This window comes from Rhincodon typus, chromosome 1, assembly GCF_021869965.1.
Source record: "Rhincodon typus isolate 14 chromosome 1, sRhiTyp1.1, whole genome shotgun sequence".
Taxonomy (NCBI): domain Eukaryota; kingdom Metazoa; phylum Chordata; class Chondrichthyes; order Orectolobiformes; family Rhincodontidae; genus Rhincodon; species Rhincodon typus.
This window is the reverse complement of record NC_063332.1, coordinates 20,899,509-20,927,188: the sequence shown is the minus strand read 5'-3', so window position 1 is coordinate 20,927,188 and position 27,680 is coordinate 20,899,509. Positions and strand designations below refer to the sequence as shown.

The 27,680-nt window shown below is 39.3% G+C and overlaps 1 protein-coding gene across 2 annotated transcripts in view; it reads right to left on the bottom strand.

Annotated features, from left to right (window-relative positions):
* Positions 1 to 26,414, bottom strand: part of LOC109916638 (E3 ubiquitin-protein ligase RMND5A) — a 51,390-nt gene extending 24,976 nt beyond the window's left edge. The window contains exons 1-3 of one of the 2 annotated variants that reach the window (XM_048597760.1): positions 26,083 to 26,412; positions 5,785 to 5,927; positions 2,024 to 2,119 (exon numbers count right to left, since the gene is read on the bottom strand). In XM_048597760.1, coding sequence (XP_048453717.1) covers positions 2,024 to 2,119; positions 5,785 to 5,927; positions 26,083 to 26,224 — 381 coding nt within the window. In that variant the 5' untranslated portion in view covers positions 26,225 to 26,412. Of the gene's footprint in view, positions 1 to 2,023; positions 2,120 to 5,784; positions 5,928 to 26,082 lie in introns of both variants that reach the window. The other variant, XM_048597768.1, reaches the window with a different exon arrangement.
* Between the last annotated feature and the right edge of the window lie 1,266 nt (positions 26,415 to 27,680).

Sequence of the window (27,680 nt, the reverse complement as noted above, 5' to 3'; positions counted from 1 at the left end):
CATTATCAAACAAAATATCACAGAACCACATGAAATATTAGGGCAAATTACCAACAATCTGGTTAAAGGAGAGGTTTTAAGAAGTATTATGGAGGAGAAATCAGAGGTAGAGGCATTAAGGGGCTTAGGGAAGAAATTCCAGAGCTTAGGGCCCTGGTATCTGAAGACACTGCTCATGAGAGGGACTCAATTAAAATCATTTGGTTCTAGAGCCAATAATCAGAGGACAGCCATATCTTTGATGGTTGTATTGCTAAAGGAGATTACAGAGATAGTGGAAAAGACATTCAGTGAATACAAAAACAAAGATAAAAATTTTAAAATCAAGGCTGACCAGAAGCTAGTGACAGTCTGAGAGCATAACAGTGATGGATGAATGGGACTTGGTGCAAGGACATATGCAGCAGAGCTCCAGTTGAAGAACCCTGAAATGTTAATACTGCTTTCTGTCCACAGATGCTGCCAGACCTGCTGAGTTTTGCCAGCAATTTCTGCTTTTATTTCAGATGTCCAGCATCTACAGTTCTTTGGTTTTTTTGAATTATTTAGACATTGGAGAGCAATTTAGATACTGGAGAACACTGTGAATGATTGCAAAACATGCGTCATCAGGATGGTCAGATAAGGGGATTTTAGGGAGAGGCAATGGGCTCAAGGAGATTACAAAGAAAGAGGGGGGGGGGAAGTGGTAATCATTCAGTGACCCAGCTCAAGATGGTAGAATTTGCATTAAAAAAATCTGGAATTAAAAGATTTGTGATGAATATTAAACTAATGTTGACCATCATAAAAGCCTATCTGGCCCAGTAACATCCTGGTCTGTTCTACAAGTACCAAGTAATATTGGACTTGAAATGTTAACTGTTTTTCTCTCCATATATGCTGTCAGCCCGACTGATATTTCTCCAGCATTCTCCAAAATGAAATTATGCACTTGGGTCTAGATCATTTATATTGGGAAAGCAAAGATTCCAACATTGACCTTGGGGAACTCCGCTACAAACATTTCTCTAGCCTGAAAAGTATCCATTAAAACACTTCTATTTTCTGTTGTTCAGTCAATTTAGTACTCATGTTGCTACTATCTCTATCTCTTTTATTTCATGAGCTATAAAACTTTGTTTACAAGTATTTTTGCTCATTCATTCATGGAATGTGGGCATCACTGGCCAGGCCAGCATTTATTGTCCATCCCCAACTGTACTGGGGAAGGTGAGAGGCCTTCTTAATCTGCTGCAGTCCTTGGGCTGTTAAGGAGTTCTAGGATTTTGACTCAGCAAATCATAAGTACTTCATAGCCAAGGAAATACTCTAAGTGTAGTCACTGTTGCAATGTACAAAACAGCAGCTAATTTGTGCACAGCTAAGTCCCAGAAACAGCAACATGATAATGACTAGGTAATCTATTTTTGCAATGGATTGAGGGAACAATACTAGCTTGGACACCAGAGGTATCTCCTGCTCTGCGTCAAACTGATACCATGGGATCTTTTACATCCACCCAAGTAGACAGCTAGGGCCTCAGTTCAACATCTCTTTTGAAGGACCTCACCCCAGACAGTGCATCACTCCTTCAGCACTGCACTGAAATGTCTGCCTTGATTTTTGTGCTCAGGTCCCGGAGCAGGACTTGCACCCTGAATCTGTGTTGCTAACTGAGTCGCAACATGAAACAAAAATAAAACAGGCGTTTATATTAATTAACTGCACTCACAACCCTCCTTGTGCAAAATTCTCAGGAAAGTGCAAAGCAGTGCTGAAATTCCTTACAAGAATTGCGATGTGAACAATTATGATGGTAACACTGGGTAAGGCACCCTGCATCACCTGTCACCTCAAGACTATCAAGACATATTAAAACAGCCAACACAATGAAGTAGGCTAGAATTGTCAGATGGTGGCAGTGCATTGTCCAATTCTGGGTTATAAAATGCCAAACAGGGTACATTGGTAAAGCAAGGTATTGTGGAGACCGCTACAGAAATGAAAATTGATTGTGGGGGGAAGAAATTAACCAAGTTACCTGATTCGTAGCAAAATTCTGTCCCATTCTTGGATAAAAGGAGCAGTATTTGGCATCTACTGTAAGTATAAAGAATGGGGATACATGCCGAAATACCTAGAATAAATATAGCAAAAGACATCGACAAAATGGGGTATTTAGTGGTTACATAATTGGGGAGGGGGGTCATCACAAAGATTCATAGTTCTTCCAAAAAGTTTAATTTACACATTCTAATTTTTTTTACTTGAAAATATTTTATGAACATGAATTCTGTGGAATATAGTGTTGCAGGACCACTGACCACCATTGTTACACCACTATTCAGAATGAACCCCAGGAATGGAGAGATAATAGTACATTCCAGGTGGTGACAGATAATGATCATCTCTACAACAGAACAGCCAGCAGTTCAAATTGAATTTGTCAGTTAAGCTACAGGGAAATATTGCATTTTCCTGAACAAGTGAATAAAAATCAGCAGTGGTTTCTTAGTCTCCTGCTAATAAAAGAGCTGAACATCTTTGTACAGCAAGACATAACTATTATACCTCATAACAGGAGCAACATTAACCAGTCACTCAATTTAGGTGGCAAAATTATGTTTAGGACTATGTACCAAAAGGAAATCTGAATATGTTCCCATTTTACAGCATATAAGAGGTTAATCTAAACAAATTGCCCAGGTTAGCTCAAGTGTTAGCAATTTGTACAAAAGATAACCAAAATTTGAACCAGCGTTCCTATTACTCAAAAGAAAATCAAAGAACTGCAGATGCTGGAAATCTGAAAGAAAAACAGAAATTGCTGGAGAAACTCAGCAGATCTGGGCAACATCTGTGGAGAGATCAGTTCTGAAGAAGAATCACTAGACCCAAGATGCTGAATTTGCTTTCTCTGCACAGATGCTGCCAGACCTGTTGAGTTGCTCCAGCAATTTGTTTTTCTTTCCCTATTGCTCATCATTGCCCAATGGCACAGATTGGAAGTGCAGATAGATGTCAGGTGAGCGCAGAATTAAGACTACACTGAGATGCCCCCACCAACCCTGCCATTCTCCTATTATTCACCAGCTTGCCAACACACTTACACAATTAGTTTACTTCATTTTTCCAAAATAATTCTGGAATACCCACCTCCCCAGTGTTTTAAAAAAAAATCATAAAATGTAAGCACTAATGGCAAGGTAAGCATTTGTTATCCACTCTTAATTTTGATTGCAAAGGTGTGCAAGGTGAAGCATTTAATTGACATTAAATATCAAGCTGGAAAATGGCATTCTGGATAAAGTAGCAGAGAATGATCAGTGGTCCTGACTATATTTCAGCTTAGACTGTCTTGAAAGGGAGGGAAAATTAAACTGAAAAAAGTATGATGTTCATTAGCCAATGATAAAGGTATGTGCTGAAAAATTGTAGAGAAAACATTGTAACTTATAGCCAGAAAACAAACTGCTCCTTATTTATATTGTAGCAAATTAAGATACAATAAAATTTGCATTACCTAGCACCACACAAACTGGAATCTCTGCTATCACTCCAAACATCAGAGGTGAAAATTAGTTTTGTTGAGGGCTCCTCTTTACATTTCCTTAAAAGGTATTTCCTTATTTTTGGCAACTACTTTTTCCAATCTCACTAGCTCATTATTAGGTAACGCTATCATGCTGCAACAATACCTTGTATCTCTATTGACACATTGGTTACTTGAACTCTCACACAAGCAGAATTAGAATAATTCATCAATATCCTCAATACTTATCAATTCATTTAAAATTAAAACCGCAAAGAAAACATTAATTTCTAATACAACATGGTATTTAAATTGGAACAAGATAACAAGCACAATTTTACAAAAGTTTTTTTTTCTCTCAAATTAACTGGTGTACATTTCTACACAAAAAGCCACCACTGTAAACACATCTTCTGCAGACTGGTGAGGCCACAGCTAATGCGTTTCCATAGCACTAGCACAAAGCTTACAGTTACACATTTAACAATTGACAGTGCTCATTACAAGAGAATCCTCTATTTTTTCTTCAAAGTCTAATAGCTCCTGAACTTACAGTGCCCTAGACTAGACATAGTACATTCATTTGCAAGAAATTCATTCCCTGAGCGCCTTGAAGTTTTCTTGGACCCAGTCAGCTGAGTATTTCTTTGTTGAAAGGTTTAAAACTGTTTTCTCTCCCCCTTGCAGCCTCCTTCTCTCTTCCCCCCGCCATCACCCCCACTCCTGCCCAACTCTTGCAGTGTCCTCCATCACCCTTACCCAGGCCTTCTGCAACCACCTATCTGTGCATTTTGAGCATGGTCAGGCACCACTACTATATAAAATACCATGCGGGCAGCTTTAAAGAATTGTAGAAGAACTGGCTGTAGGTGGGAGCATTTTTTCCCTCCGTATTTGAAGTGAGAAGAGTCAAAGGTAAAGGGGCTCCAAGCCTCTGCAAGTTGCTGAAACATGTCATCAAAGCATGACTTCATTTCATATCTGTTACCACATACATCAGTGGGTTAACCAGCATTTTGGATTTACTGGCCCCACCCGAACATAGTGCATGCTAGATAATGCAAATATTACTGTATAAATATTTTTGTTGTCTTAGGCAAGCCTACAGTTAAAGAACAAAAGGATAAAAGTAAAACAGTTAAACAAACAACATTTTGTTTGCTGATTTGCTTATGTTGAGTTAACGGATTGTCATCCAGATTTTATTGCTAATAAGTGTACAGTATTCTTTAATTGAATGATACCAACCCACAAATTACAACATTAATGGATTAACACCTAATTCATTTACATGGTATCTGCTTGCTATTTCAACAAGTTTAAACAGATTTACATCCCATTAAAATAATCGATAGATTAATGTCACAAATGTACATTAACATTGTTTTTGATCCTTAAAATTTTTTAATTGGTATTTAGTCTACTGTATTTTGAAATAATGTGAAGTCTAATGGTAGAAATAATGATACTCAATATTCATTTAAAATGCTCAATCTAAAAACTGCTTCTCAAATTATGTGGACAAACACTTAAAAGATGTAATCGTACAATCGTAAATGCAGATTTAAATCACATACTATGAAGCAGTCTATTTTTCCTTTATATTAACCTTTCAGTAATGTTCAGGCTTGACATTCAAAAAAAAAACTCCTGGTTATACATGAACCATGAATTTTGGTGATAAAAGCTTAGAGGTTTGTTGACCGAATCTTGAAAATACAGTAAAATGTTTCAAAACAATTGGCTGTTTGCATCCATAGCACACAAAAAAAGGGCCAAATCTTGCTGGTATGAGGCATTTCAAACCATGAACAATTATTTGAACTTTTTCCCTGCACTCATCAATTGAAATGTAATTTGGATTTAAACTTGCTGGATATGAGAGCTTATAGTGTCATCACGAGGGCAAGGTAGGGTTCTGGGACCTTAGTGAAGGAAAAAAAGTAGGAGAAGGAATAGTTGAAAAGAATCTTATCAAGTCTTTAAAGGCAGGGAAGGAGTAACATGGATGACAAAGATGTGGGACAGGTGGGGTGTGTGTGTGTCTGCGTGGTAAAAGAGAAGCTCCACAGGAGAAAAGTTCAGTGACATAAGAAACTTTACCTGATGGTTGGCGGAATTGATGTGTCCTAAAGCCTAATATCACCTAGTGGGGTAATATTAAAATATATCAAATAAATCACATGCACAATTTTACTATTGGACTAACCTAACTCAAACCATAAGAACAAAACTGTGCACAGTGTCAGCAGAAACTGCCATGAACTTACCCGGTCAATGGCTTTACCTACTCGCGAAACACTGCAGTGAATGTCCTTGTGGTCAGAAGCCAGTTTTTGAACTGTGTCCTTTATTCTTTTGCAACACTGAGATAAAACAAGCGACAAGGTCCCTGACAACTCAACATCTTGTCCTAATGCCAGATAAAAAAAAAACACATGGATTTAAATCTTTAAAACATGCATAGTTCAGCCCTTATTCCTATACTAATAACTTACTGCTACTTATAAGTCAGACATCATTATCTTTTGACCTCTGATGACTTCTTCATATTATTAATAATATTGCAATTTACAACAGAAGCTTAATTATATCCAAATTAACACACACATTGCAAACCTCTTCAGTCAATTTTAATAAAATTAATTTTCTGGATATGGACATCAGCATCACAGAATACCCAGTCTCTGGCCTACTCATGTCATTGTATTCAGGCCACTGGACCAGTTACGCTTCTGGTTAACAGCCCTAGGATATGGACAGTGGGGAATTTGACAACACTAATGCTGTTGAATATCAACAGTTGATGGTTATATTTGCTCTCTATTTTGAAATCAGTATTGCCTGACTTATTGTGCAAATATTGCTTGGCATTGATTAGCCCACGCTTCAATTTCCAGGCCTCACTGTGATTAGTGATCAGTGATCCATAGGTCTTGAAAAACATTCTATTATGGTGCAATAGAATTTTGTTTTGCTTTATCTTTGATTTTGTTATCAATGTAAAACACAAAATTCAATTAAAAATACACCCTGAAGGCAGCTGTTATGGAGTCACTCACTCTTCAATTCCTTTCCTTGGTAAATAGGAATGTAAAGAAAAGCTGTTACGATTCAGAGGCAGAAGTTCACTACCCTAACACTCATTTTCTTCCTTCAAAGACTGACTATGGGCAGGCAGTTGCCACATATCCGAAGATCTCTATCACTCCAATTCTAAATTCCTAGCTATTCATAATGGCAATGTCTTAGAGTCTGAGTCACGCAGTGTGGAAACAGACCCCTCAGTCCAACCTCTACGCCAACCATGTTCCCAAACTAAACTAGTCCCACCAGCCTACACTTGACCCTTATTCCTCTAAAAATTTTCCTATTCATAAACGTATCCAAATGTCTTTTACATGTTGTAACTCTATCTGCATTCACCACTTTCTCTGGCAGTTCATTCAACACACCAACCACTCTGTGGTTAAAAAAATTGGCCTTCGTGTCCTTTTTGAAATCTTTTTCCTCTCACCTTAAAAATATGCCCCCTAGCTTTGAACTCACCGACACTCTGAAAAAGACCCTTGTCATTCACCTTATCTTATATTTGTCAAAATACAATAACCATTACCAATCTGCAGATTCAATTTCCAAGCTGCTGGCACACTCCAATTCTTTTCATTATCTCATTAAGGTCTGCTGAGCACAAGAACAGCCTAAGCAACTAACGCTTCATTAATGTACACTGAATGAAATCTAAGTTATTGAATGATTTTTAAAAACCTTCTGAGTAAATTAATGACCACATTCCATCAGCTGTAGTAAATGGTGGATATTCGAAAGCTATCCAGATTTCTGGAAACATTTTCCTCATCTACCATGATCATAATGAATGGCAGAGGCGGTTTGAGGGCTCGAAAGACCTACTCTTGTCTTCTAGGTTTCTAACTGTATCAGAATTGCAAGGTTTTCTTGATTGAAAGGAGGAGGAATTTTGTAAATTACTGTCACAAAAACTAATAAAAATATGGCATAGAAAACGCACACAAACACAGGACACAAGCTTAAAAAGAAGGGGAGGATGCTTTGCATGAAGACAGGGACGTAGAGGGAGGTACAGTTTAAAGCTCTTGGAGTCCATGAGGGATTAGATATTAAATTGAAGTCCTAATGTTTTTTTCGTTTCTTCAGCAATGACAATGTTTAGAGATTGAGTGACTGATGAATGGTATTTATTTGTTGCTGGGCACTGGTTTAGGAGTTTGAGAGAAACAGGTGGAGAGAGTGTGCCTTCCAGTTCTTGCTTGTAAATCATTTTTTTTCCCCATCTCTGCTCTTATTCAGCAAATGTTCAAAGGAAATTACAATTGAAATTAATCTGCTTCTAAATGGAAGCATCTTTAACAGCATGAAACACTTAATTTAACTTGTGATGTTTCATTAATTAATTTGTGATGTTTCAGCCACAGCAGACGTGCAAGTTGAACTGTTGATTCACGACAGTAGTTTCACTAGGTCCCGAGATTAAAAACCTGGTACTTGGTCAAATCAATTAAACTTCCCTTTGAAAAACAACATTGGGTATGAGCTTTGAGTATTTTATATTGTGGATTAAATGACAAGAGATCAGGCACTGCTGGTTCACACTACCGAATGTACTTTGTAGATTACATCAAACAGATTTTAAATCTGTAAAAACAATAAAGATTATGAAGATAGCATGGTCACCACACCACAGTACAGCCACTTCCAAGATTTTGGTTGTCAGATGGTCCTGACCCTCACATAATGCCTCATTTTGCTAGAAATGAAAGAGGAGGCGCAAGACAAAATTAAAAAAAAAATAATTTTGGGGGGGGGGGGGCGCGCGGTGGGAGGGGAGCGAACCATGGGACTTGGGTTTACATGTGTACAAATTACAGACAGTGACAGGATAGGTTGAGACACCAGTTAATTGAACATGGGCTTTATAACTCTAAACAGAGAGTACAAAAGCTTGGAAATTAATGGTAACTGTGATGATGCTAAGACTTTAAGAGATGTATTTTGTCCTGATTTCTTTTAAGAAAGATTGAACAAGAGGTGCAAAGCAGTATGTGGCAACATAAACAGCTTGTGAGCCTTCGGCTTTTTATTAAAAAATGGTTGCAATAATAGAAGCAGCCTGGATGGAAGCGGCCAGCTCTCCCAGACCAGGATTTCCAGGTTTTTTTAAAAAAGCTTTTGAATTCAGCCGAAGCTGCTGGAATCCTGATGAAGTAGAAGCATTTTCTACCTCTAGAAATTGGGGTTTGTCTTCCTACTGCAGGCAATGTACGCGAGAAAACCTGACTTCTGAATTTGCCTTTTTGCCAAGGGGTGTGTTTATGGGATGAGACTATATTTGAACAGTTAATTAGTAATAGTTACTGTATCTATTATTCTGTTAAGTTTTCAACAGAGTTAAGTTATTCTAAATTCTTTCTTTTGTTGTACTTTAAGCATAGTGTTTGAATAAGTTATATTTTACTTAACACAGAGTAATTTGACCAGTCGAATTGCATCAGGGACATAATACTTCACATTTGCCTTTAACATAAGCAAAAGCTGTGGTCTAGGCTACCTTCTTAAAAAAGTTTGAGGTGGTCTGGTCTGGTCCGGACCATAACCCTATGTAAAACAATAATTTGATCTCACCTTGAGTACTGTGACAAATCCTGAGCACCACTCTTATAAAGCACGCAATGGCTTAAGAGAGGCTGCACAAAAGTTTCATGAGAACTGGTCAAAGGATAAAGAATTATGATTGAAAATTCGGAGACTGCTTCCCTTGGAAAAAGAGGTGGTCAGAGGAGAAGGGTTCAAAATTATTCAGAATATGGACAGTTTGTTATGATCATAGTACAAAATAAACTATAAATATTCCACTTCCATCATCTGATTTTAATATCCACGACCTTCATGGATTCAAGTGACTTTTAAAAAGGACAAACACTGACCTCAATTGACTGCTGTGACTACAGTGAAACCAAACAAATAAGCATCAAGAAATTTGCATCAGGTTTAATTCATATATGATCATTTCACATATTGGAAGACGAAAGGCTCAGGTGCCAGTCACCCAGCTTGGAAAAACAATGAGCAGACTCAAACATACAATGGACCGACATTAACAGCTGCTTGGGGCATAAGAGCAGAGACGGGGAAATTTGATTTACAAGCAAGAATTGTAAGGCACTCCCTCTCCACCTGTTTCTCTCAAACACAAAAACCAGTGGCCAGCGAAAAAGTAAGTTGGAACATCCAGTATTCACTGATCACTCAATCTCTAAACTTCGACACTGCTGAAGAAATAAATAAGTTAGGACTCAAATTTAAAATCTAACACTTAATGAACTCTAAGAGCTTTAAACTGTAACTCCCCTTACATCCTTTTCTGTGTATAAAGCATCATTCCGTTCTTTTTATGCTTGTTGTCTGTGTGTTTTCTATGCCATGGTTTATCTACTTTTTGCAGCAGTAGTAACAAAATTCCTCCTTCTTCCACTCAAGAAAACCTCGCAATTCTGATCAAGTTAGAAACATAGAAGACAGGACAACAAGGTGCAGAGCTGGACGAACACAGCAGTCCAAGCAACATCATAGGAGCAGGAAGGCTGACGTTTTGAGCCTAGACCCTTCGCCCGAAACGTCAGCCTTACTGCTCCTATGATGCTGCTTGGCCTGCTGTGTTCATCCAGCTCTGCACCTTGTTGTCTCAGATTTTCCAGCATCCGCAGTTCCTACCATCTCTGATAGAAGACAGGAGTAGGCATTTCAACCCTCAAGCCTTTTCTGCCATTACCATCATAGCTGATCATCCAACTCAATGCTATAATCCACTCTCTCCCTATATCCCTCGATTCCTTTATTCACAAGAACAATATCAATCATCTTCTTGAAAACATAACAGTTTGGCCTCAACCACTTTCTGTGATAGTGAATTCCACTGGCTCACCATTCTCTGGGTGAAGAAATTTCTCATCTCAGTCATGAAAGGCTCACCCCTTTTATCCCTTAAACTATGACTCTTGATCTGGACTCCTCCACCATCAAGGACATCCTTCTAGTATCTAACCGGTCTAGTTCTCTGAGAATTTTTTAGGTTTCTATGAAATCCACCCTCCCACTCTCCTAAACTCCAGGGAGTACAATCCTAACTGACTCAATCTCTCCTAATGTCAGTTTCAGCAACTGGTGCATGAAGACACCCAGGTCTTGTTGAACATTCCCCTCTCTCGATTTACAGCCATTCAAATAATAATGTCTCCCTATTTTTGCTACCAAAGTGGATATTTATCACATTTACCCACACCATAATGCAGCTACCACGCATTTGCCGACTTTCTCAGCCTGTCCAAATCACACTGCAACATCTCTGCATTCTGCACGGATCTCACCCTTCCACCCAGCTTTGTGTCACCTGCAAATTGAGATATTACATTTAATTCCCTCATCCAAGTTATTAACATATATTGAGACTAGCTGAGGTCGTAGAACCAATCCTGTGGTGCCTCACTTGTTAATGCCTGCCATTCAGAAGAAAAAAAGTTTAATCTTATTCTGTTTCCTGTCTGCTAACCAATTTTCTATTACTCTGATTACACAACCACTAATCCCATGTACTTGCTCTTTACACAATGCAATATTAACATTCATTTGGACAGGGGTCTATCATAATGAGTAGGGATGTAGTGCTGAGGCTGTACAAGGCTCTGGTGAGTCTGTATTTAGAATTTAATGAGCAAGTTTGGGCTCCAAATCTAAAGAAGGATATGCTGGTCTTGGATGGGGTCCAGAAAGGTTCTCAAGAACGATCCTGGGAATGAAGGGTTTGCCATATGAGGAGCAGTGGAGGAGTCTGGCTCTAATCAATGGAGTTTAGAGGATGAAGGGGGAACTCATTCAAACTTACGGAATACTAACAGACCTAGAGACAATGCTTCCACTAGTAGAAAAGACCAGGAACCAAGGCCACAACCTCAGAGTGAAGGAACAACCCTTTAAAACTGAGATGAGGAATTTCTTCAGTCAGAGGGTGATAAATCTACTTTTTTAATCCATTGCTAAAGGCGGCTATGGAGGCCAAGCCATTGAGTGCACTGAAGACAGAGATTCTTGATTAGTAAGAAGATCAAAAGTTCTGAGCACAGGGTGGGAAAATAGGGTTAAGAAACATGTCAGCCATGATCAAATGGTGGAGCAAACTCAATAGGCCGAATGGCCTAACTGTGCTCCCATATCTTATGGTCTTATTAATTTCTTATGTAAGACTTTGTTGAAAGGCTCTAAAAGTCCAAATAAACCACTTCCATAGTCTCCACTTGTCAACTTTGCAAGAGGGTTACAACCTCAAAAGAATTTCAGTAGATTTGTCAAGCATGATTTCCCTTTTGGAAATCCATGCTGACTGTGTCGGATTCTGCTACTGTTTTCTATGCGCTCTGTTTTAAATTCCTCACTATAAAATTCTATAAAATGCTATAAAATTCCTCACTTCTGACATCAGACTCACTAGTTTATAATTCCCAGTTTTCTCTCTCTTACTTTTTAAATAGACATGTTTTAATTCAGATGTGCTGACTGTGCACTAAAAGTGAATAAAAGTGTATTGCAAACAACCAAGAATGGATTAAACTACTCAATTTATTAAAATAAGATTGGTAAAACTGATGAGTTCTGTATTAGGCCAAAGACTTGTAAATCATTTTATCTAGTTTTGACAAGGTGATAAATTTGCCTTGTTTGGTCTATATTTCACTGATGGTAAGCCATCTCAAGTAGAGTTAAATTGCAGACAGCGCATGCCCAACTTATCAAAATTACAATTTTAGGCTCACTACAATACTGAGAAATGGTCTAAAAGTTTGAATTCTTCACATCTGAGCATCAAATTCAGAAAACCAAAGTCATCAAGGAAATTCATATGGTGATAACAGAAGATGTGAACCACAGGATCCCACATCCTGAAATCCATTTCTGGTCAGTTAGTATTTTTGGCAGGAACCAATTTGAACAAGTTATGCAGCAGTGAATCCTGAATACTGAATTATCAACACTGAGCATTCAACATCAGCACCAAGTATTCTTCTGGGTGCAAGTTCCTAACAATCCCAGTTCCACTTTCATTTCTCTTCAGCTCCTGGAACTGAGAGCCACAATGCAAAATAATTCTAGTATAAAAGTTTGCTCAAGTTCAAAATTAGTAAATTCAAAAAGTAAACAATGATTTATTAAATATAAATATATAATATTGTTGAAAAAAGAGACACTTATTTTGCATTCACCAGGACAATTTGCAACAATGAAAATTGAGAGAGGAAAACCAATACTTATTATGCATGAGTGCGCTGATTGGTTGGCAAGTGGACTCCAACAGTGGTATTACCATGGAGAACGCATAAAGGTAAACAAAAATAGAAATTGCTGGAAAAGCTCAGCAGGTCTGGCACCATCTGTGAAGAGAAATCAGAGTTAACGTTTCGGAACGAATGACCCTTCCCCAGACCCAAAACATTAACTCTGATTTCACTTCACAAATATTGCCAAGCCTGCTGAGCTTTTCCAGCAATTTCTGTTTTTGTTTCTGATTTACAGCATCCACAGTTCTTTCAGTTTTTACGCACAATCAAAGATGACTGAATCTTAGTGTCTTTTCTTCAACAATATGCTATTTCTGTATTACCAAACAACAATTGGAACATGTTACAAATACATTTTTGGGATTAGAAATGATTTTGATGCTCCTACTTGCTCTAGCAGTGACTAACTCCCAAGTCAGCCTGCCAGTTACTCTGTGGTATCTGAAATTGGGCTTTCCACCTCAGGAACCTGCCCTACGTTTGTTAATTAGATGAAAACCACCAGGCCTTTTATATGGCCACTTCGGCACTTTTGACCTAGAACCAGTCCTGACCACTGAAATGTTTTAAAGATTCTGTCCACAGTGTCTCCTGATCAAATTTATAACAAGGCACACCTTCCTAATTTGCAAATAAAATCATCAATCCATCACACTCATTTTGTGAAATTCCCACGGTTTGCAACTTAACAATATTTTGGGGAAACACTAAACAGACTGCAGCAATTACAGGTAACTTTAGCTCCTCGGGTTAATGAGGGCTTGAGGTAACAGATTGGGAGGATGTGGCTACAGAGGGAATTGAAAACATGGGTGAGAATCTTACAAATGGGATCCAGTGAGATTGATGAATGAACCAGACAGATTAAGAACTAGAATACAGACAAAGATTTGGATACATCCAAGTTCACAGAGGATGCAAAAATGGGAGGCCATCCAGAGACCTCAGATGACAAAAGTTTGGATAAGGCTTTCAGCAGAGGAGGCTGACAGAAAGTTAGAAAAAGGTTGAACTGTGTTTGATGGTAAAGCTGCTAAACTGTGAGGCCTGAGAAATCTCAATCTCAATCTCTAGAAAATACTGTGATGCAGCAATTGCTCATTTTGTTATTAAATGACACCTTCAGAGAAATTTTGCATAACCCATGCATTTCAGATCACAAAATTAGTTAGTCACTATTCAAAATCTGCATTTACGCAGCAAGAATGTTCCTATGGGAAGTCAACACACAGAACTATGAACTAGGTGGCAAAAACTTCAAGAAGGAAAGAATAAGGAAGTAAAAAAAATGTTCAGATTAATAAGGGACAGGCATTGGATGTCTTAGCAAGCATACAGTTACATAAATCCCCAGGGACTGGTAAGATGCATCCCAAGCTGCTATGGGAGGCAAAGGAGGAAATTGCTGGAGCCAAGGCAGATGCATTTAATAGCTCACCAGCCAAGGGTGAAGTGCCAGATCACTGGAGGACAGTTAATGTAGTTTATTCATTCAAGCAGGGATAGGCCAGGTAATTATAGACCAGTTAATCTGACATCAGTGGTGGGGAAATTATTGATAAAATAATTCTGAAGGACAGGATTATTCAACACTTGGAAAGACAAGGATTGATCAGGGATAGTCAGCATGGATTTGTTAAAGGGAAAGCCTGACTGACTAATTTAATAGTTTTTTTGAAAAGGTGATTAAATATATTGATGATGGTACTACAGTTGATGTGGTTTACATGGACTTCAGTAAAGCCTTTGACAAGGTCTCATGAAGACTGTCCAAAAGCTAAGAGCCTACAAGATCCAAAGCAAGTCAGGAAACTGGATCCAAAACTGGCTTACAAGTAGGAAGCAAAGAGGTGGAGGGTTGTTTCTGTAATTGAAAGCCTGTGACCAGTGGTATACCAGGGATCAGCGCTGTGGTTGAATTTGAACCCTGGTCCCCAGAACATTAGCCGAGTCTCTGGATTAATAGTCCGGTGATAATACCAAAAGGCCATCATCTCCCCAGTACTACTACCTCCCTCAAGCTCTTTATCAGATTAAGGATTAACACTATATCTGACCCTATCTCTACTGGACATTTGCCTGCATTGAACACAATAGTTGAATATTAGGTTGATTTTTTAAACTCTCCCTAACGCAACAGTTCTGCACCATTCTACTGTCCCAAATCTTAAATATTCTTCATACAGTTCAGGATAATCACCATGAAAGCAGGTAGCATGTTCCATGGTAATCAAGTAATAAATTCATAGGTTACTACACAACTCCCTGACCTTTACTATAGTCATGGAGAGGGATAGGCGCAGACTGTATGGGAATGTATTTAATTGGGGGAGGGGGAATTACAATGCTATTAGGCAAGAACTCCAGAGCACCAATTGGGATCAGATGTTCTCAGGGAAATGCGTGACAGAAATGTGGAGGCTGTTTAGGGAGCAGTTGCTACAGGTACTGGATAGGTTTGTCCCACTGAGGCAAGGAAGGGATGGTAAGGTGAAGGAACCTTGGATGACAAGACATGTGGAACACCTAGTCAAGAGGAAGAAGGAAGCAAGTATCAGGCATGGCTCTAGAGGTCTAGAAGGTAGCCAGGAAGGAACTGAAGAATGGACTTAGGAGAACTAGAAGGGGGTATGAGAAAACCTTGGCGGGTAGGATCAGGGAGAACCCCAAGGCTTTCTATACTTATGAGAGTAACAAGAGGATGGCCGGAGTGAGGGTAGGGCCAATCAGGGATAGTGGAAGGAACTTGTGTGCAGAGTCAAAGGAGGTAGGGGAGATCCTTAATGAATACTTTGCTTCAGTATTCACCAGTGAGAGGGACTTTGATATTTGTGAGGACAGCATGAAACAGGCAGATATTCTCGAACAGGTTGATGTTAGGAAGGAGGATGTGCTAGAAAATTTGAAAAACATAAGGATAGATAAGTCCCCTGGGCCAGACGGGATATACTCAAGGTTTCTATGGGAAGCGAGGAAAGAGACTGCTGCCCCTTTGGCAATGATCTTTGTGTCCTCACTGTCCACTGGAATAGCACCAGAAGATTGGAGGGCAGCAAATGTCATTCCCTTGTTCAAGGAAGGGAATAGGGATAATCCTGGAAATTACAGACCGTACTTCTGTGGTGGGCAAATTATTGGAGAAGATTCTGAGAGATAGTATTTATGATTATTTGGAAAAGCATAGTTTGATTAGAAATAGTCAGCATGGCTTTGAGGGGGGCAGGTCATGCCTCACAAACCTTATTGAATTCTTTGAGGATGTGGTGTATATGGATTTTAGCAAGGCATTTGGTAAGGTTCCACATGGTAGGCTCATTCAGAAAGTAAGGAGGCATGGGATTCAGGGAAATTTGGCTGTCCAATAGAAGACAGAGGGTGGTAGTAGATGGAAAGTATTCAGCCTGGAGTTCGGTGCCCAGTGGTGTTCCGCAGGGATCTGTTCTAGGACCTCTGCTCTTTGCGATCTTTCTTAATGACTTGGATAGGGAAGTGGAAGGGTGGGTTAGTAAATTTGCTGATGACACGAAGGTTGGAGGAGTTGTGGACAGAGTGGAGGGCTGTTGTAGGTTGCAACAGGACATTGACAGGATGCAGAGCTGGGCAAAGAAGTGGAATTCAACCCAGAAAAGTGTGAAGTGATTCATTATGGAAGGTCGAATTTGAATGCAGAATACAGGGTTAATGGCAGGATTCTCGGCAGTGTGGAGGAACAGAGGGATCTTGGGGTCCATGTCCAGAGATTACTCAAAGTCACTACCCAAGTTGATAGCGTTGTAAAGAAGGCATATGGTGTGTTGGCTTTCATTAGCAGGGGAATTGCGTTTAAGAGCCACGAGGTTATGCTGCAGCTGTATAAAACCCTGGTTAGACCACACTTGGAATATTGAGTTCAGTTCTGGTCACCTCATTGTAGGAAAGATATGGAAGCTTTAGAGAGGGTGCAGAGGAGATTTACCAGGATGCTGCCTGGACTGGAAGGCAGGTCTTATGAGGAAAGGTTGAGGGAGCTAGGGCTTTTTTCATTGGAGCGAAGGATGAGAGGTGGCTTGATAGAGGTTTACAAGATGATGAGAGGCATAGATAGAGTGGATAGTCAGAGACTTTTTCCCAGGGCGGAAAAAACTATTCAGAAGGGGCATAATTTTAAGGTGATGGGAGGAAATTATAGGAGAGATGTCAGAGGTAGGTTCTTCACACAGAGAGTGGTGGGCATGTGGAATGCGCTGCCGGCAGTGGTAGTGGAGTCAGATACTTTAGAGACTTTTAAGCGACTCTTGGGTAGGCACATGGAGGATAGTAAAATGTAGGGTATACAGGGTAGATTGATCTTAGTGGGATAATAGGTCGGCACAACATCGTGGGCCGAAGGGCCTGTACTGTGCTGTACTGTTCTATGTATACTCAATTTCACAAAATATAAATTGTTTCATAAATCCTATGCTACTATATTATAGTTCTGATCGAAGGAGCAATGATAATACCATTACATATAAAGTCATTGTTACTGTACAAAAAGTCACAGAGGATACGTCAATTGTATACACTGCCATAAATTACCAGAAGAGATGTGGCAACAGGCTTTCAAGTAAAATTTTCTTGCAGATTTGAGAACATACAAATTAATTCATCAATAGCATGCAGTAAGGTGGCACTTGTGGTTAAAAACAGTATAGCATGCAGCACGCTTTATGTGTAACATAAGAAATAATTCAGTTTTGTGCAGAAATTAAAAGAAAATTGCTTTGAACAGTAGCAGTGAAGTCAAAGATGCCAACAGACAGACACATGCTGTTCCTCCCAAAATTAAAAAGCTACACACATTTTGTAGTTGCTTTTGCAATCATACAGGAAACACCTCTTCCTCCACTCAAAAATCAGTTTTAGGTCCTGCAGATGTGACATTAAACTAAAGAGTATTACGGATACAATAGTTCAATGGAGTGATAAGTGGAGCAGATAGGTTTTCCCAAACCATCAATATGTATGCACAAACTGGCTTTTACGTTTCCTGCATTACAGCTTAAAGTGCTGTTAAACTTAAACCTGCTTCACTATGAAGCATTTGGATGCCCGGAAATCAGAATAAGGCACTACAAAAAAAAGTGTGTTTACAAATTTCTTCACATTTAATTAAAATGTTGTTAAATTACGTTGACTACAAATTACAATATTATGAGTCATGTTGTTTCTGGCATTCACTTACCAGGGAATCTCTCACTTCAGTATGCCTAGTTGAAAAGGATGCCTCCTAACAGATTGTCCATTGGACTTTCACTCTGATAGCAAACAAGTTCACATGAGGTTTGAAGGAGTAAAATTATCATTTCTGGTTCCAATTAATAGCTCTAGAGATCCAATCCATAGAAAAAAAAACAAGCCATAGTGCTATTCACACCTGTGAATATTGAGCTTTTAAATATTTTTTATTGTTTGCAGATGCAGAGCTTGGGAGAAAAAGTATGTGTCTTATGCCTTGGTGGATAAACATGGAATTGGCATACAAAGGTAATTGCAATTACATCTCAAGATATATGATAAACTAATAAAGTCAACTTTGTAGGTGATCCTCCAACTCCATGGGTTTTTTTAAATTCAAGAGAACTTTTTTTCTGAGCCAACACATAACAGGAAAAGAGGAGGTGCAATTCTAGATTCAGTCTTAGGAAATGAGACTGCGCAAGTGGATGAAGTGGCAAACGTGACCATTTTGGAGATAATGACCATGATAGTTAATTTAGCATCATTACAGAAAAGGCAAAGATAGTTCAGAGTAAAATTTATAAATTGAAGGGAGCCAAGAGGTAATCTGATAAAGTTGGACTGGATACAACTCCCCGAAGTGAAAGTCAGTGGAGGCATTCAAAAGTAAGATTTTACGGGCACGGTGTAGACATGCCCCCACAAAAAAAAAAGGGGTGGCACTGCCCCCGGTTATCCAGAAGCAGATCAATGCAACCAAATAAAGCTTATGACAGTCACAAAAAAAAATACTGTAGAAGCCTAGGGGGGCATAGAAGTTTTTTTTAAAAATTCATTCATGATATGTGGACTTTGTTGACTGGGCCAGCATTTATTGTCCATCCCTAGTTGCCCTGGAAAAAGTGATGGCAAGCTGCCTTGTTGAACTGCTGCTGTCCATCTGATGTAGGTATACTTACAATGCTGTCAGAGAGGGAACTCCAAGATTTTGACACAGCAACATTGAATGAATAGCAATATAAGTAAGCTATCCACTCAAACAGGTTTCAGATTCACGCTCAATCCACACTGTCAGCTGATTTCAACTAGGCAGCAATATCAGGTAAATGAACCACCTCTAGGATAAGCAGGGAAGGGAATCAAAGGGGAAAACCTATGACCCTTTGTGTAAAGCTCACATATAGGGACACATGGTGGTGACAGATACAAATGATGGACAGTCAAGTAAACTATCAGCTCAGAGGGATGGTTGCATAAAAATCTAAGTAACAATGCTGGTTGTTGTGACTCAAGACAATGCTTGCATTCACTGGAGCACAGCTAAGTAAGAATTATCTGTAAAAACAGAAAGGGAGAAAATGACAGGGAGAAAAACATATATGCATTTCACCCACACAGCAGTTTAGGAATACTAAAGTGGAAAATGGGAAGTAAAGTGCAAAGTATGCAAGTAACACATTGAATTTCCAGGCTTAGATAACAAGGTGTAGAGCTGGATGAACACAGCAGGCCAAGCAGCATCATAGGAGCAGGAAGGAATTTTCAGGCTTGCCAGGTTTTGTAGTTGTCCTTAGTTTGGCTCATCTTAAACACAACTGGTCTTAGTATTATTGAGTAGAAAATAAAATAATCTCAACAATGGATCCTGTTCCTAACAATGGTGGCTCACACGATCAGATAGCTTGTAACACTCATTGCTAAAACTCTTAGGAATGCAACTTGGACATGAAAAGAGGAAAATAACCAGAATTCAGGAAATGGAATCACAGCATGCAGCAGAAATCTTCAGAAAAGAAAAACAGAAAACACAAAAAAAAGGGAAGAACTAAACTGGTTCCCAGTAATCAACTACAAATTATGTGGAACTGATTATCATTAATGTTCAACACCATTGTTATAAAACAAAAGGACATGACATATTTTGCAGACTAAAGAGAAAGCAAATAAACTGAATGATGATTATGAAACCACAGTATACAAGAGTTAATAAATACTAATCTCATCACACGGTGCAAAGAACAACTGTGATTTAAGATACACGAACAGATAAGATATAGATTATGTAAGCATAATTAAGAAAATGTACACATTTAATCTCACCATAAAAAACTAAATATTTCATTTGACGTAACATCTTACTAGAATATGGTGCAATTGCAATAGATAAGGTATTTGAATTAGCTGGTCTATAACATTCTGATGTTATACATAATTTCAATTGCACTTACTTATGCTGTAGAGTTGATTCAAGTACTAAAGGCACTAACAGAAAACCCTATATAAAGGACTCAAACACTTGCTCTGCCAGTGACTTTGGACATTTCCCATTGCTTCCAACATAATGTTACCTACCATTCAACAATCATTAAAATATATTATCTGGTCACTGTCACGTTGCTATTGGAGAGACTTTTCTGTGCACAAATTCACTGCCGCAATTCCTACATTGCAACAATGACAAAATTCCAGAAGATATGCAATTGACTCTGAAATACGTTGGAACATCTTAGAGTCATGAAAGTCACCACATAAATGCAAGTCTTGCTTTCTTTCACTGACAGTATGCAAGTCTAATGTATAAATGAAACTGCAATAATCGAAATCTGCACACGCACAGACAACCAAAACACACATGATTACAGCATTCAGATCTCAACTGCTTACAGAATTTTCTTCCTATTGTTGAATTTTTTCTGCTTTATGAAGAGGGCAGATTCAGCAAAAGCAAGAGCTAATTCTAATGAAAACAAATCAATATACTGCAATATTTTGGATTAAACTTGCATTTAACCCATCTTAATATTCAACTGCCAGCTCTTTAGACAGCACAGAAATAGTTACTGTACCAATTAATGACATCGCTAATACTCTCTATCCAAATCATTTTCAACAGAACCTAATCAAAATCAGTTGAAGTTTCATCAACTATTAACTAATCATGGAAGAAAGCTAGTTCAATGTAAATCAATCACCTCCTCCTCTTGCCTAAGAAAATCATAATACAAGATCTCAGCAAGTGCAAACAACTAAAAAAAAACTATTTAAACAAGATGCTTAACATAGTGGAACATTTTAAAATATTTCACAGGAGCATTGTCACCAAGGCACATAAGGCAAAATTAGGGGAGATGACCAAATGTTTTGTTAGAATCTTTGATACCAATTCACTCAAGAAAACCTTAGTCGGTACGCTAAATCTAGCCATGCTTTTAACATTTGCAAAGGTCAGGTGGGAATACAAAAAATCATATTCAGCATTATGTAAACTTACTGTAAACAAAACACCTCAGCTACAATTTCAAAATTGATTATACATTTTATTTTCCTAAAACCTTATGACCACACTATTATAATATAGCTTAATTTGTAAAAAAAGATTTAAAAACTGTCGACAACTATTTTTGAGCAGCATAATAGCCAATTTGCAATAATTAAGATTTTCTGAGAGATGCACTTACATCAATTCCTGTTGTAATTACATCATGACTATCTGTCAAACAACTAATATTACCATTATCACATTGTGGTGTGCACAAAGATCAAATATCTGCAACAGGGAAATTTTAGGTTGAAACATGCAGTGTGCCATCTGTCTACTGTAGTATCACTGTAGTGGAGTACATGGTAAATAAATAGAATAGGAGCAAGTCCCATTTAAAGTTTGAGAAAATTTGCAGCTCCGGTTGTGGATGATTTTGCAGACTTGCTCGCTGAGCCGGTGTGTTGGATTGCAGGTTCATCACCCTGCCAAGTAACATTGTCAGTGCAACTCTGGTGAAGCGTTGGTGTTCTGTCCCGCTTGTTATTAATCAGGTATCAGGGTAGCCCACAAACCAACAACCACCCTGCGGCAGCTACTGACAAATGTAAAGGATCCAATACTCTCAACCAATAAAACCAACATAATATACAAAATACAATGCAAGGTCTGTGAGAAACATTACACAGGCCAAACTGGAAGAAGACTGATAATAAGGATACAAACATCAACTAGCTACCAAGAGATACGACCAATTCTCACTGGGCTCAGCATACACGGACAAAGAAGGACATAAATTTGACTGACACAACACATCCGTAACAGCACAAGCCAAACAGAGACATGCCAGGGAATTCCTGGAGGCCTGGCAATCCAACCGGAACTCCACCAAAAACACTGAACTGGGCCCGACATACAAACCACTGAAAAACAAAACCAGAAGTGACACCAACCACCCCAGCAAACCAAGGCATATAAATAACAAGCAGGACAGAAGACCAACATTGTATCAGTTAAAGACATTGCTAATGAGGTTGTTGACTTGCTTGCTAAGCTGGCTTGTTTTTGTTCAGACGTTTCGTCACCATGCTAGGTGACGTCATCAGTAGAGCCTCCGATGAAACGATTTTATTCTACTCCACTTGGAATTTATACTGTCTGGTCCGTTATGGTGAGTACTGTCATTTCCAGTTCTGTATGGGTTTATATATGGGGTCCAATTCTATATGTTTGTTGATTGAAGTATGGGTGGAGAACCATGCCTCTAGGAATTCCCGTGGGTGTCTATGTTTGACTTGGGCTACTATGGTTACCTCATCCCAGTTAAACTGATGGCCTTTATGGTCTGAATGTACAGATGTTAAGGAGAGTTCATCGTGCCGTTTTGCTGCTAGCTGATGTTCGTGTATTCTGATGGCTAGTTTCCTTCCTGTCTATCTGATGTAATGTTTGTGGCAGTTGTTGCCCCATGCAGCAAAACTGCACGACGAACTCTCCTTAATATCTGTACATTCAGACAATGAAGGCCATCAGTTTAACTGGGACAAAGTAACTATAGTAGCCCAAGCCAAACATTGACATGCATGGGATTTCCTAGAGGCATGGTTCTCCACCCATACTTCAATCAACAAACATATAGAATTGGACCCCATATATAAACCCATACAGATCAAAACCAGAAATGACAGAACTCACCATAACGGACCAGACAGTATAAATTCCAAACGGAGTACAATAACATTGCTTCATCAGAGGCTCTACCTAGCATGGTGACAAAACGTCCGAACAAAAACAAACCAGCTCGGTAAGCAAGTCAACAACCTCACCCACAACCCGAGCTACAGATCTTTGCCAAAGCTTTAGACATTACTAATATTATCTACCCAAATCATTTTCAACAGAACCTAATCAAAATCATTTGAAGTTTCATCAACTACTCATGGAAGAAAGTTAGTTTAATGTAAATCACTCACCTCCTCCTCTTGCCTAAGAAAATCATAACACAAGATCTCAGCAAATGCAAACAACAAAAAAAAACTATTTAAACATAAGATGTTTAACACTGTGGCGCACTGACGATGTTATCTAGCAGGGTGACGAAATGTCTGCAATCAAACACACTGGCTCGGCGAGCAATTCTACAACATTAGTTCATTTGCCTGCATTTGGCTCATATCCCTCTAAACCTTTCCTATCCACGTACCTGTCCAAATGTCTTACACATTGCACCCACTTCTACGACTTCCTCTGGCAGGTCATTATGCCCTTCAAACCTATTCGACTATTAGATATGACCTTGGCTGATTTCCTGCTACTACATCTTTCTGCATTACCTCTATATCCCTTGATACCTCTTAGATCCCCAAAAATATATGAAACCCGGTCTTAAATATACTCAGCAACTGAGCCTCCATAGCTCTCAGGAGTACAGAAGTACAAAACTTCACAACCTTCAGTCATAAAACGTCAATTCCTATTTCTGGATCCTCTGGTCAAAAGAAACATCTTCCTGGCATCTATTCTATTAACAATGTTAAGAACTTTAGCTGCTTGTTTTAATTAGGTCAACCCTTACACTTCTAAACATTCAATAACATAGAAGAGAATCAGAGAATGGTTACACCCCAGGAGTTCTTTTGACCTGTTTTGCCCCAAGAACAAAGAACTTAGTGCCACCCTCCTGTCTTTATCCCATTGTCCTGTGCCATTTCATTGTCAGAAAATGATACAAGTCCTTTTTGAAAGCCTTAATTGAACCTGCCTCCATCGTAACCTCATTCCAGATTCTAACCATTTTGTGCATCTTGCTATTGTTTCTTTCGCCAATTACTTGTGTCCTCTGGTCCACGATCCCTTCCACACTTAGGATCAGTTTCTCCCCATCTACCCAGAGTATTCTTAATATTGAAACTTCTGAAAGTCTCCCTTCACCTTTCCTTCTCCAAGAACAGTCCCAACTTTTCCAATTTACATTAAATTATTAGGACTCTACATTCAAAGTGACTTCAAATGGGATTGCTAAATGTGCTAAATGCTTCTGAGAGCTAATTAAAGACTTTACGTACTCAGTCCTCTTAAGTATTACAACACAGCATAAACTGACCTATTCACCGCCTCATGATAATTATGGAAGACCCCAACGCCCATTTAGAATGTTTTGACATACCCAAAGAACATGTGAACAAGCTAGAAAGCATTTAAAGCACATTCTAAAGTTACTCTGATACCATTGGAACATCATGATAATTAGAAAATTGTTCTGATGGAAAGGTCAATGATCTGATGAACATTTACTGTTTCTCTTCATAGATGCAGCCATAACCTGCTGTTTTTAAATAATGAATGCGTGAGTAGTTCACAAGAAAACTCTTGAATTCTACCTTGGATTGGCACCATCTTGGCCACAACCACACAAAAGTAAATATATAGTGAAGGAGAAAAGATGTCATTCCCAAGTGAGATACACAAACAGACAACACAGCCCATTCCTTTACTTTGTAAAACTCAAACTGCATGTAAATAATTCAGAATTTAACTGACTCGACCTGAGAACATATGATCTATGAACTTTCAAACGAAATGCAAGGTGCCGTAAGCCTTCCATTTCTACTTTATAAATAAGGGATCTGCATTTTGTAATGTATTGTAATTATTTGCAGACTGAAGTGTTCATGCTTATTCAATCTTTTTATTTTATACTTTAAATTTTATGATTGTCTGTAACTATGTTGTACATTATTGACTTGTTTCACTTGTGCCACTACCAAATTCAGCAAAAGGAACTGTAATGATTTTTCAATAAAACAAATGTGTCATATGTAATGAAGTCCCTCAACCTTTCTGTTCTCTCTAATACTTTCACATTGTTCCCAAAGTATGACATCTAGAAGTGGATGCAATACTCCAGTTGAAACCAAACCAGGTTTGACATAACATCCTTGTTTTTGGACCCTATACCCCTTTTCACAAAAACTAGGATCCCATATGCTTTATTAATTCTCCCTCTCTCAACTTGTTTTGCAACTTCAAGGATTTGTACATTCAGGTTTGTCTGCTTTCACAATCCTTTCAGAATTATAGGGATAGAAACATTGAAATATAGGTCTTGTCTACTCAATCACTGCTCACACAAAGACTCTCATGCTAATATTCAGTCTAGTGAACCTTTGCTGAATGCCCTCTAAAGCAGGTGCATCATTCCTCAAGTAAGGAAGCCAAAACTGCACACAAATCTTCATGAGTAGTTTCACCATGGTCATACAGAATTGTTGCAGGACTTATTTTCCCCCCAAAGTTAAATGTTCAAATACATCAATACAACTATGGTGTCAGTGCAGGTGACTGTTGTGCAACATTTTAGCTCCAGCGTCCAATATAGTGTTATTGTGTGAAATGGAACACCGCAACCTTGTTCTTAGTTGTGATAAAATGTTCCAGAGAATTGTAAACTATCAGTGCAAGGCAATATTACACTATCCAACCAAGACATAAACATATATCTTACATGTGCACACACACACGCCAAACAGAGCAGCCAGTATAATTAAAGGCAACGTAAGATTCGTGTGCGCGGGTAAGTGCAATGTGACAGCTGTAGAGGATAATCCTGTCCGATTGCAATGTGCCCTCGAGTCAATTCAAGGTACACAAATACAAATTCACACACGACAGGGCTGCCTACTGTTATACATTGGTGGTACTGCTCCTGCTTGGCCCAGTGTCCTGGTCGCCATGGCGGCGCTCACCTCCAGTCTGGGTCAGCTCCTGCCTCAGGCCGCTTGTGTACTCGATCAGCTCCTCCAGGGTCCGGTCACAGTGCTGTCCGTACGAGGTGAATTTCTGCAGCACTTTATCCAACTCCCTCTCCACGTTCAGACATTGCTCCATGATACAACCAAACACAAGGGAGGTGGGAGGAGGGGGAGGGGAAGAGGATGGATGGTAAACAAACAGTGGGACGGAGCGCTCCGCCAAGCGGACGCTCCTCTGGACTCCTCCTGTATGTGTGTGTCACTCGGTTTTTTCCCGGGTCCGGCTTCGCGCCTGCGCCCTTCTTCCTCCTCCCACTACCCGTTCCGGTTCGATCCAGTCCCGCTTCCGCTCTGCGCCTGCGCCTCACCGCAGCTCCGCCCACCAGCGCCGTTGTGAGGAGGTGCGCGGCGCAGGCGTTGAGTGAGACGTTCGACTTGCTCTGCGCTTGCGCAGCTTCACGACGGTGTCCGGTTAGCTCCGACCTGCGGCGCGCACCTCGCAGTCGAAATTGTTTGCGGTTGACAAACGGCACAACGCGCGACGGCTGGGCGACACCAATATTCAGCATTTGCGTGGGGGGTAGAGGGGCGAGGTTTACAACCTGTAAGGAAAGGTAAAGATAAACAAGTATATATTCACCATATATATTATGCAGATATATTTACATTTTCCACTGTGATTCCTTTTAAATACAATTATTCCCAAAATATCATGGATATGCCTGTCGTAACGGTATTCCCTCCTAATGGACTAGACCGAAAGTTGCACCTGGGGTCGTTGAATTTGTATAATTGGGAGGATAACGTTTCGTAAGGTCAAGGTGGTAACTAACGAGCACATAAAACAGCCAAGTGTTAATCAGATTTGATTTTTCCTGTGCTTCGATTTATGTGTTATTGGACGACGTTTGAGGAAAAGTTGGAGGTTTCTTTGTTGATCCCTGGGCGGGCCTGTTTGGGCTGACCTTTGACCCGCTGTCGCTGTGTTACAGGTGGCCTCCTGGATTGTGTTAGACCAAACAGCCAGAGTTTTATGGAAGCAGATTGGTGTTTGGGAATGTCTGGAGTTTAGCGTTGAATTGCAATTTTGTGATTAAAATTGAGATAAAAGAGAAACAGATGCCTTATCGTTGCCATGATGTGGATGTGCCGGTGTTGGACTGGGATGGACAAGGTTAGAAATCACACTGACACCAGGTTATAGTCCAACAGGTTTATTGAAATCACAGGCTTTCGGACCATAGCCCCTTCGTCAGGTGCAGTGAGAAAGAAGCACACAGAACACAGAATTTACAAGTAAAAGATCGAAAGGTCACACAACTGCTGAGGATGTATTAAAACATATGTAAGATGCTGTTAAATCTTTAATCAGTCAGAAGGTTTTAATTGATTAATATGTACATGTAAATCCCCGAATTTTTTTCAAGTCACCTGCCCTGAGAGAACTAAAGGTTTTATCAGTGTAAAGGAGAGGTGGCATTTTAGGTCAGACAATGCACGTTGGGTGTGAGGCCTTGATTTGTGTGGCATTTTATAAATTTCTACTGTAGAAACAAAACCAATCTGACTCCAAAACATAAACAAATTCTAAA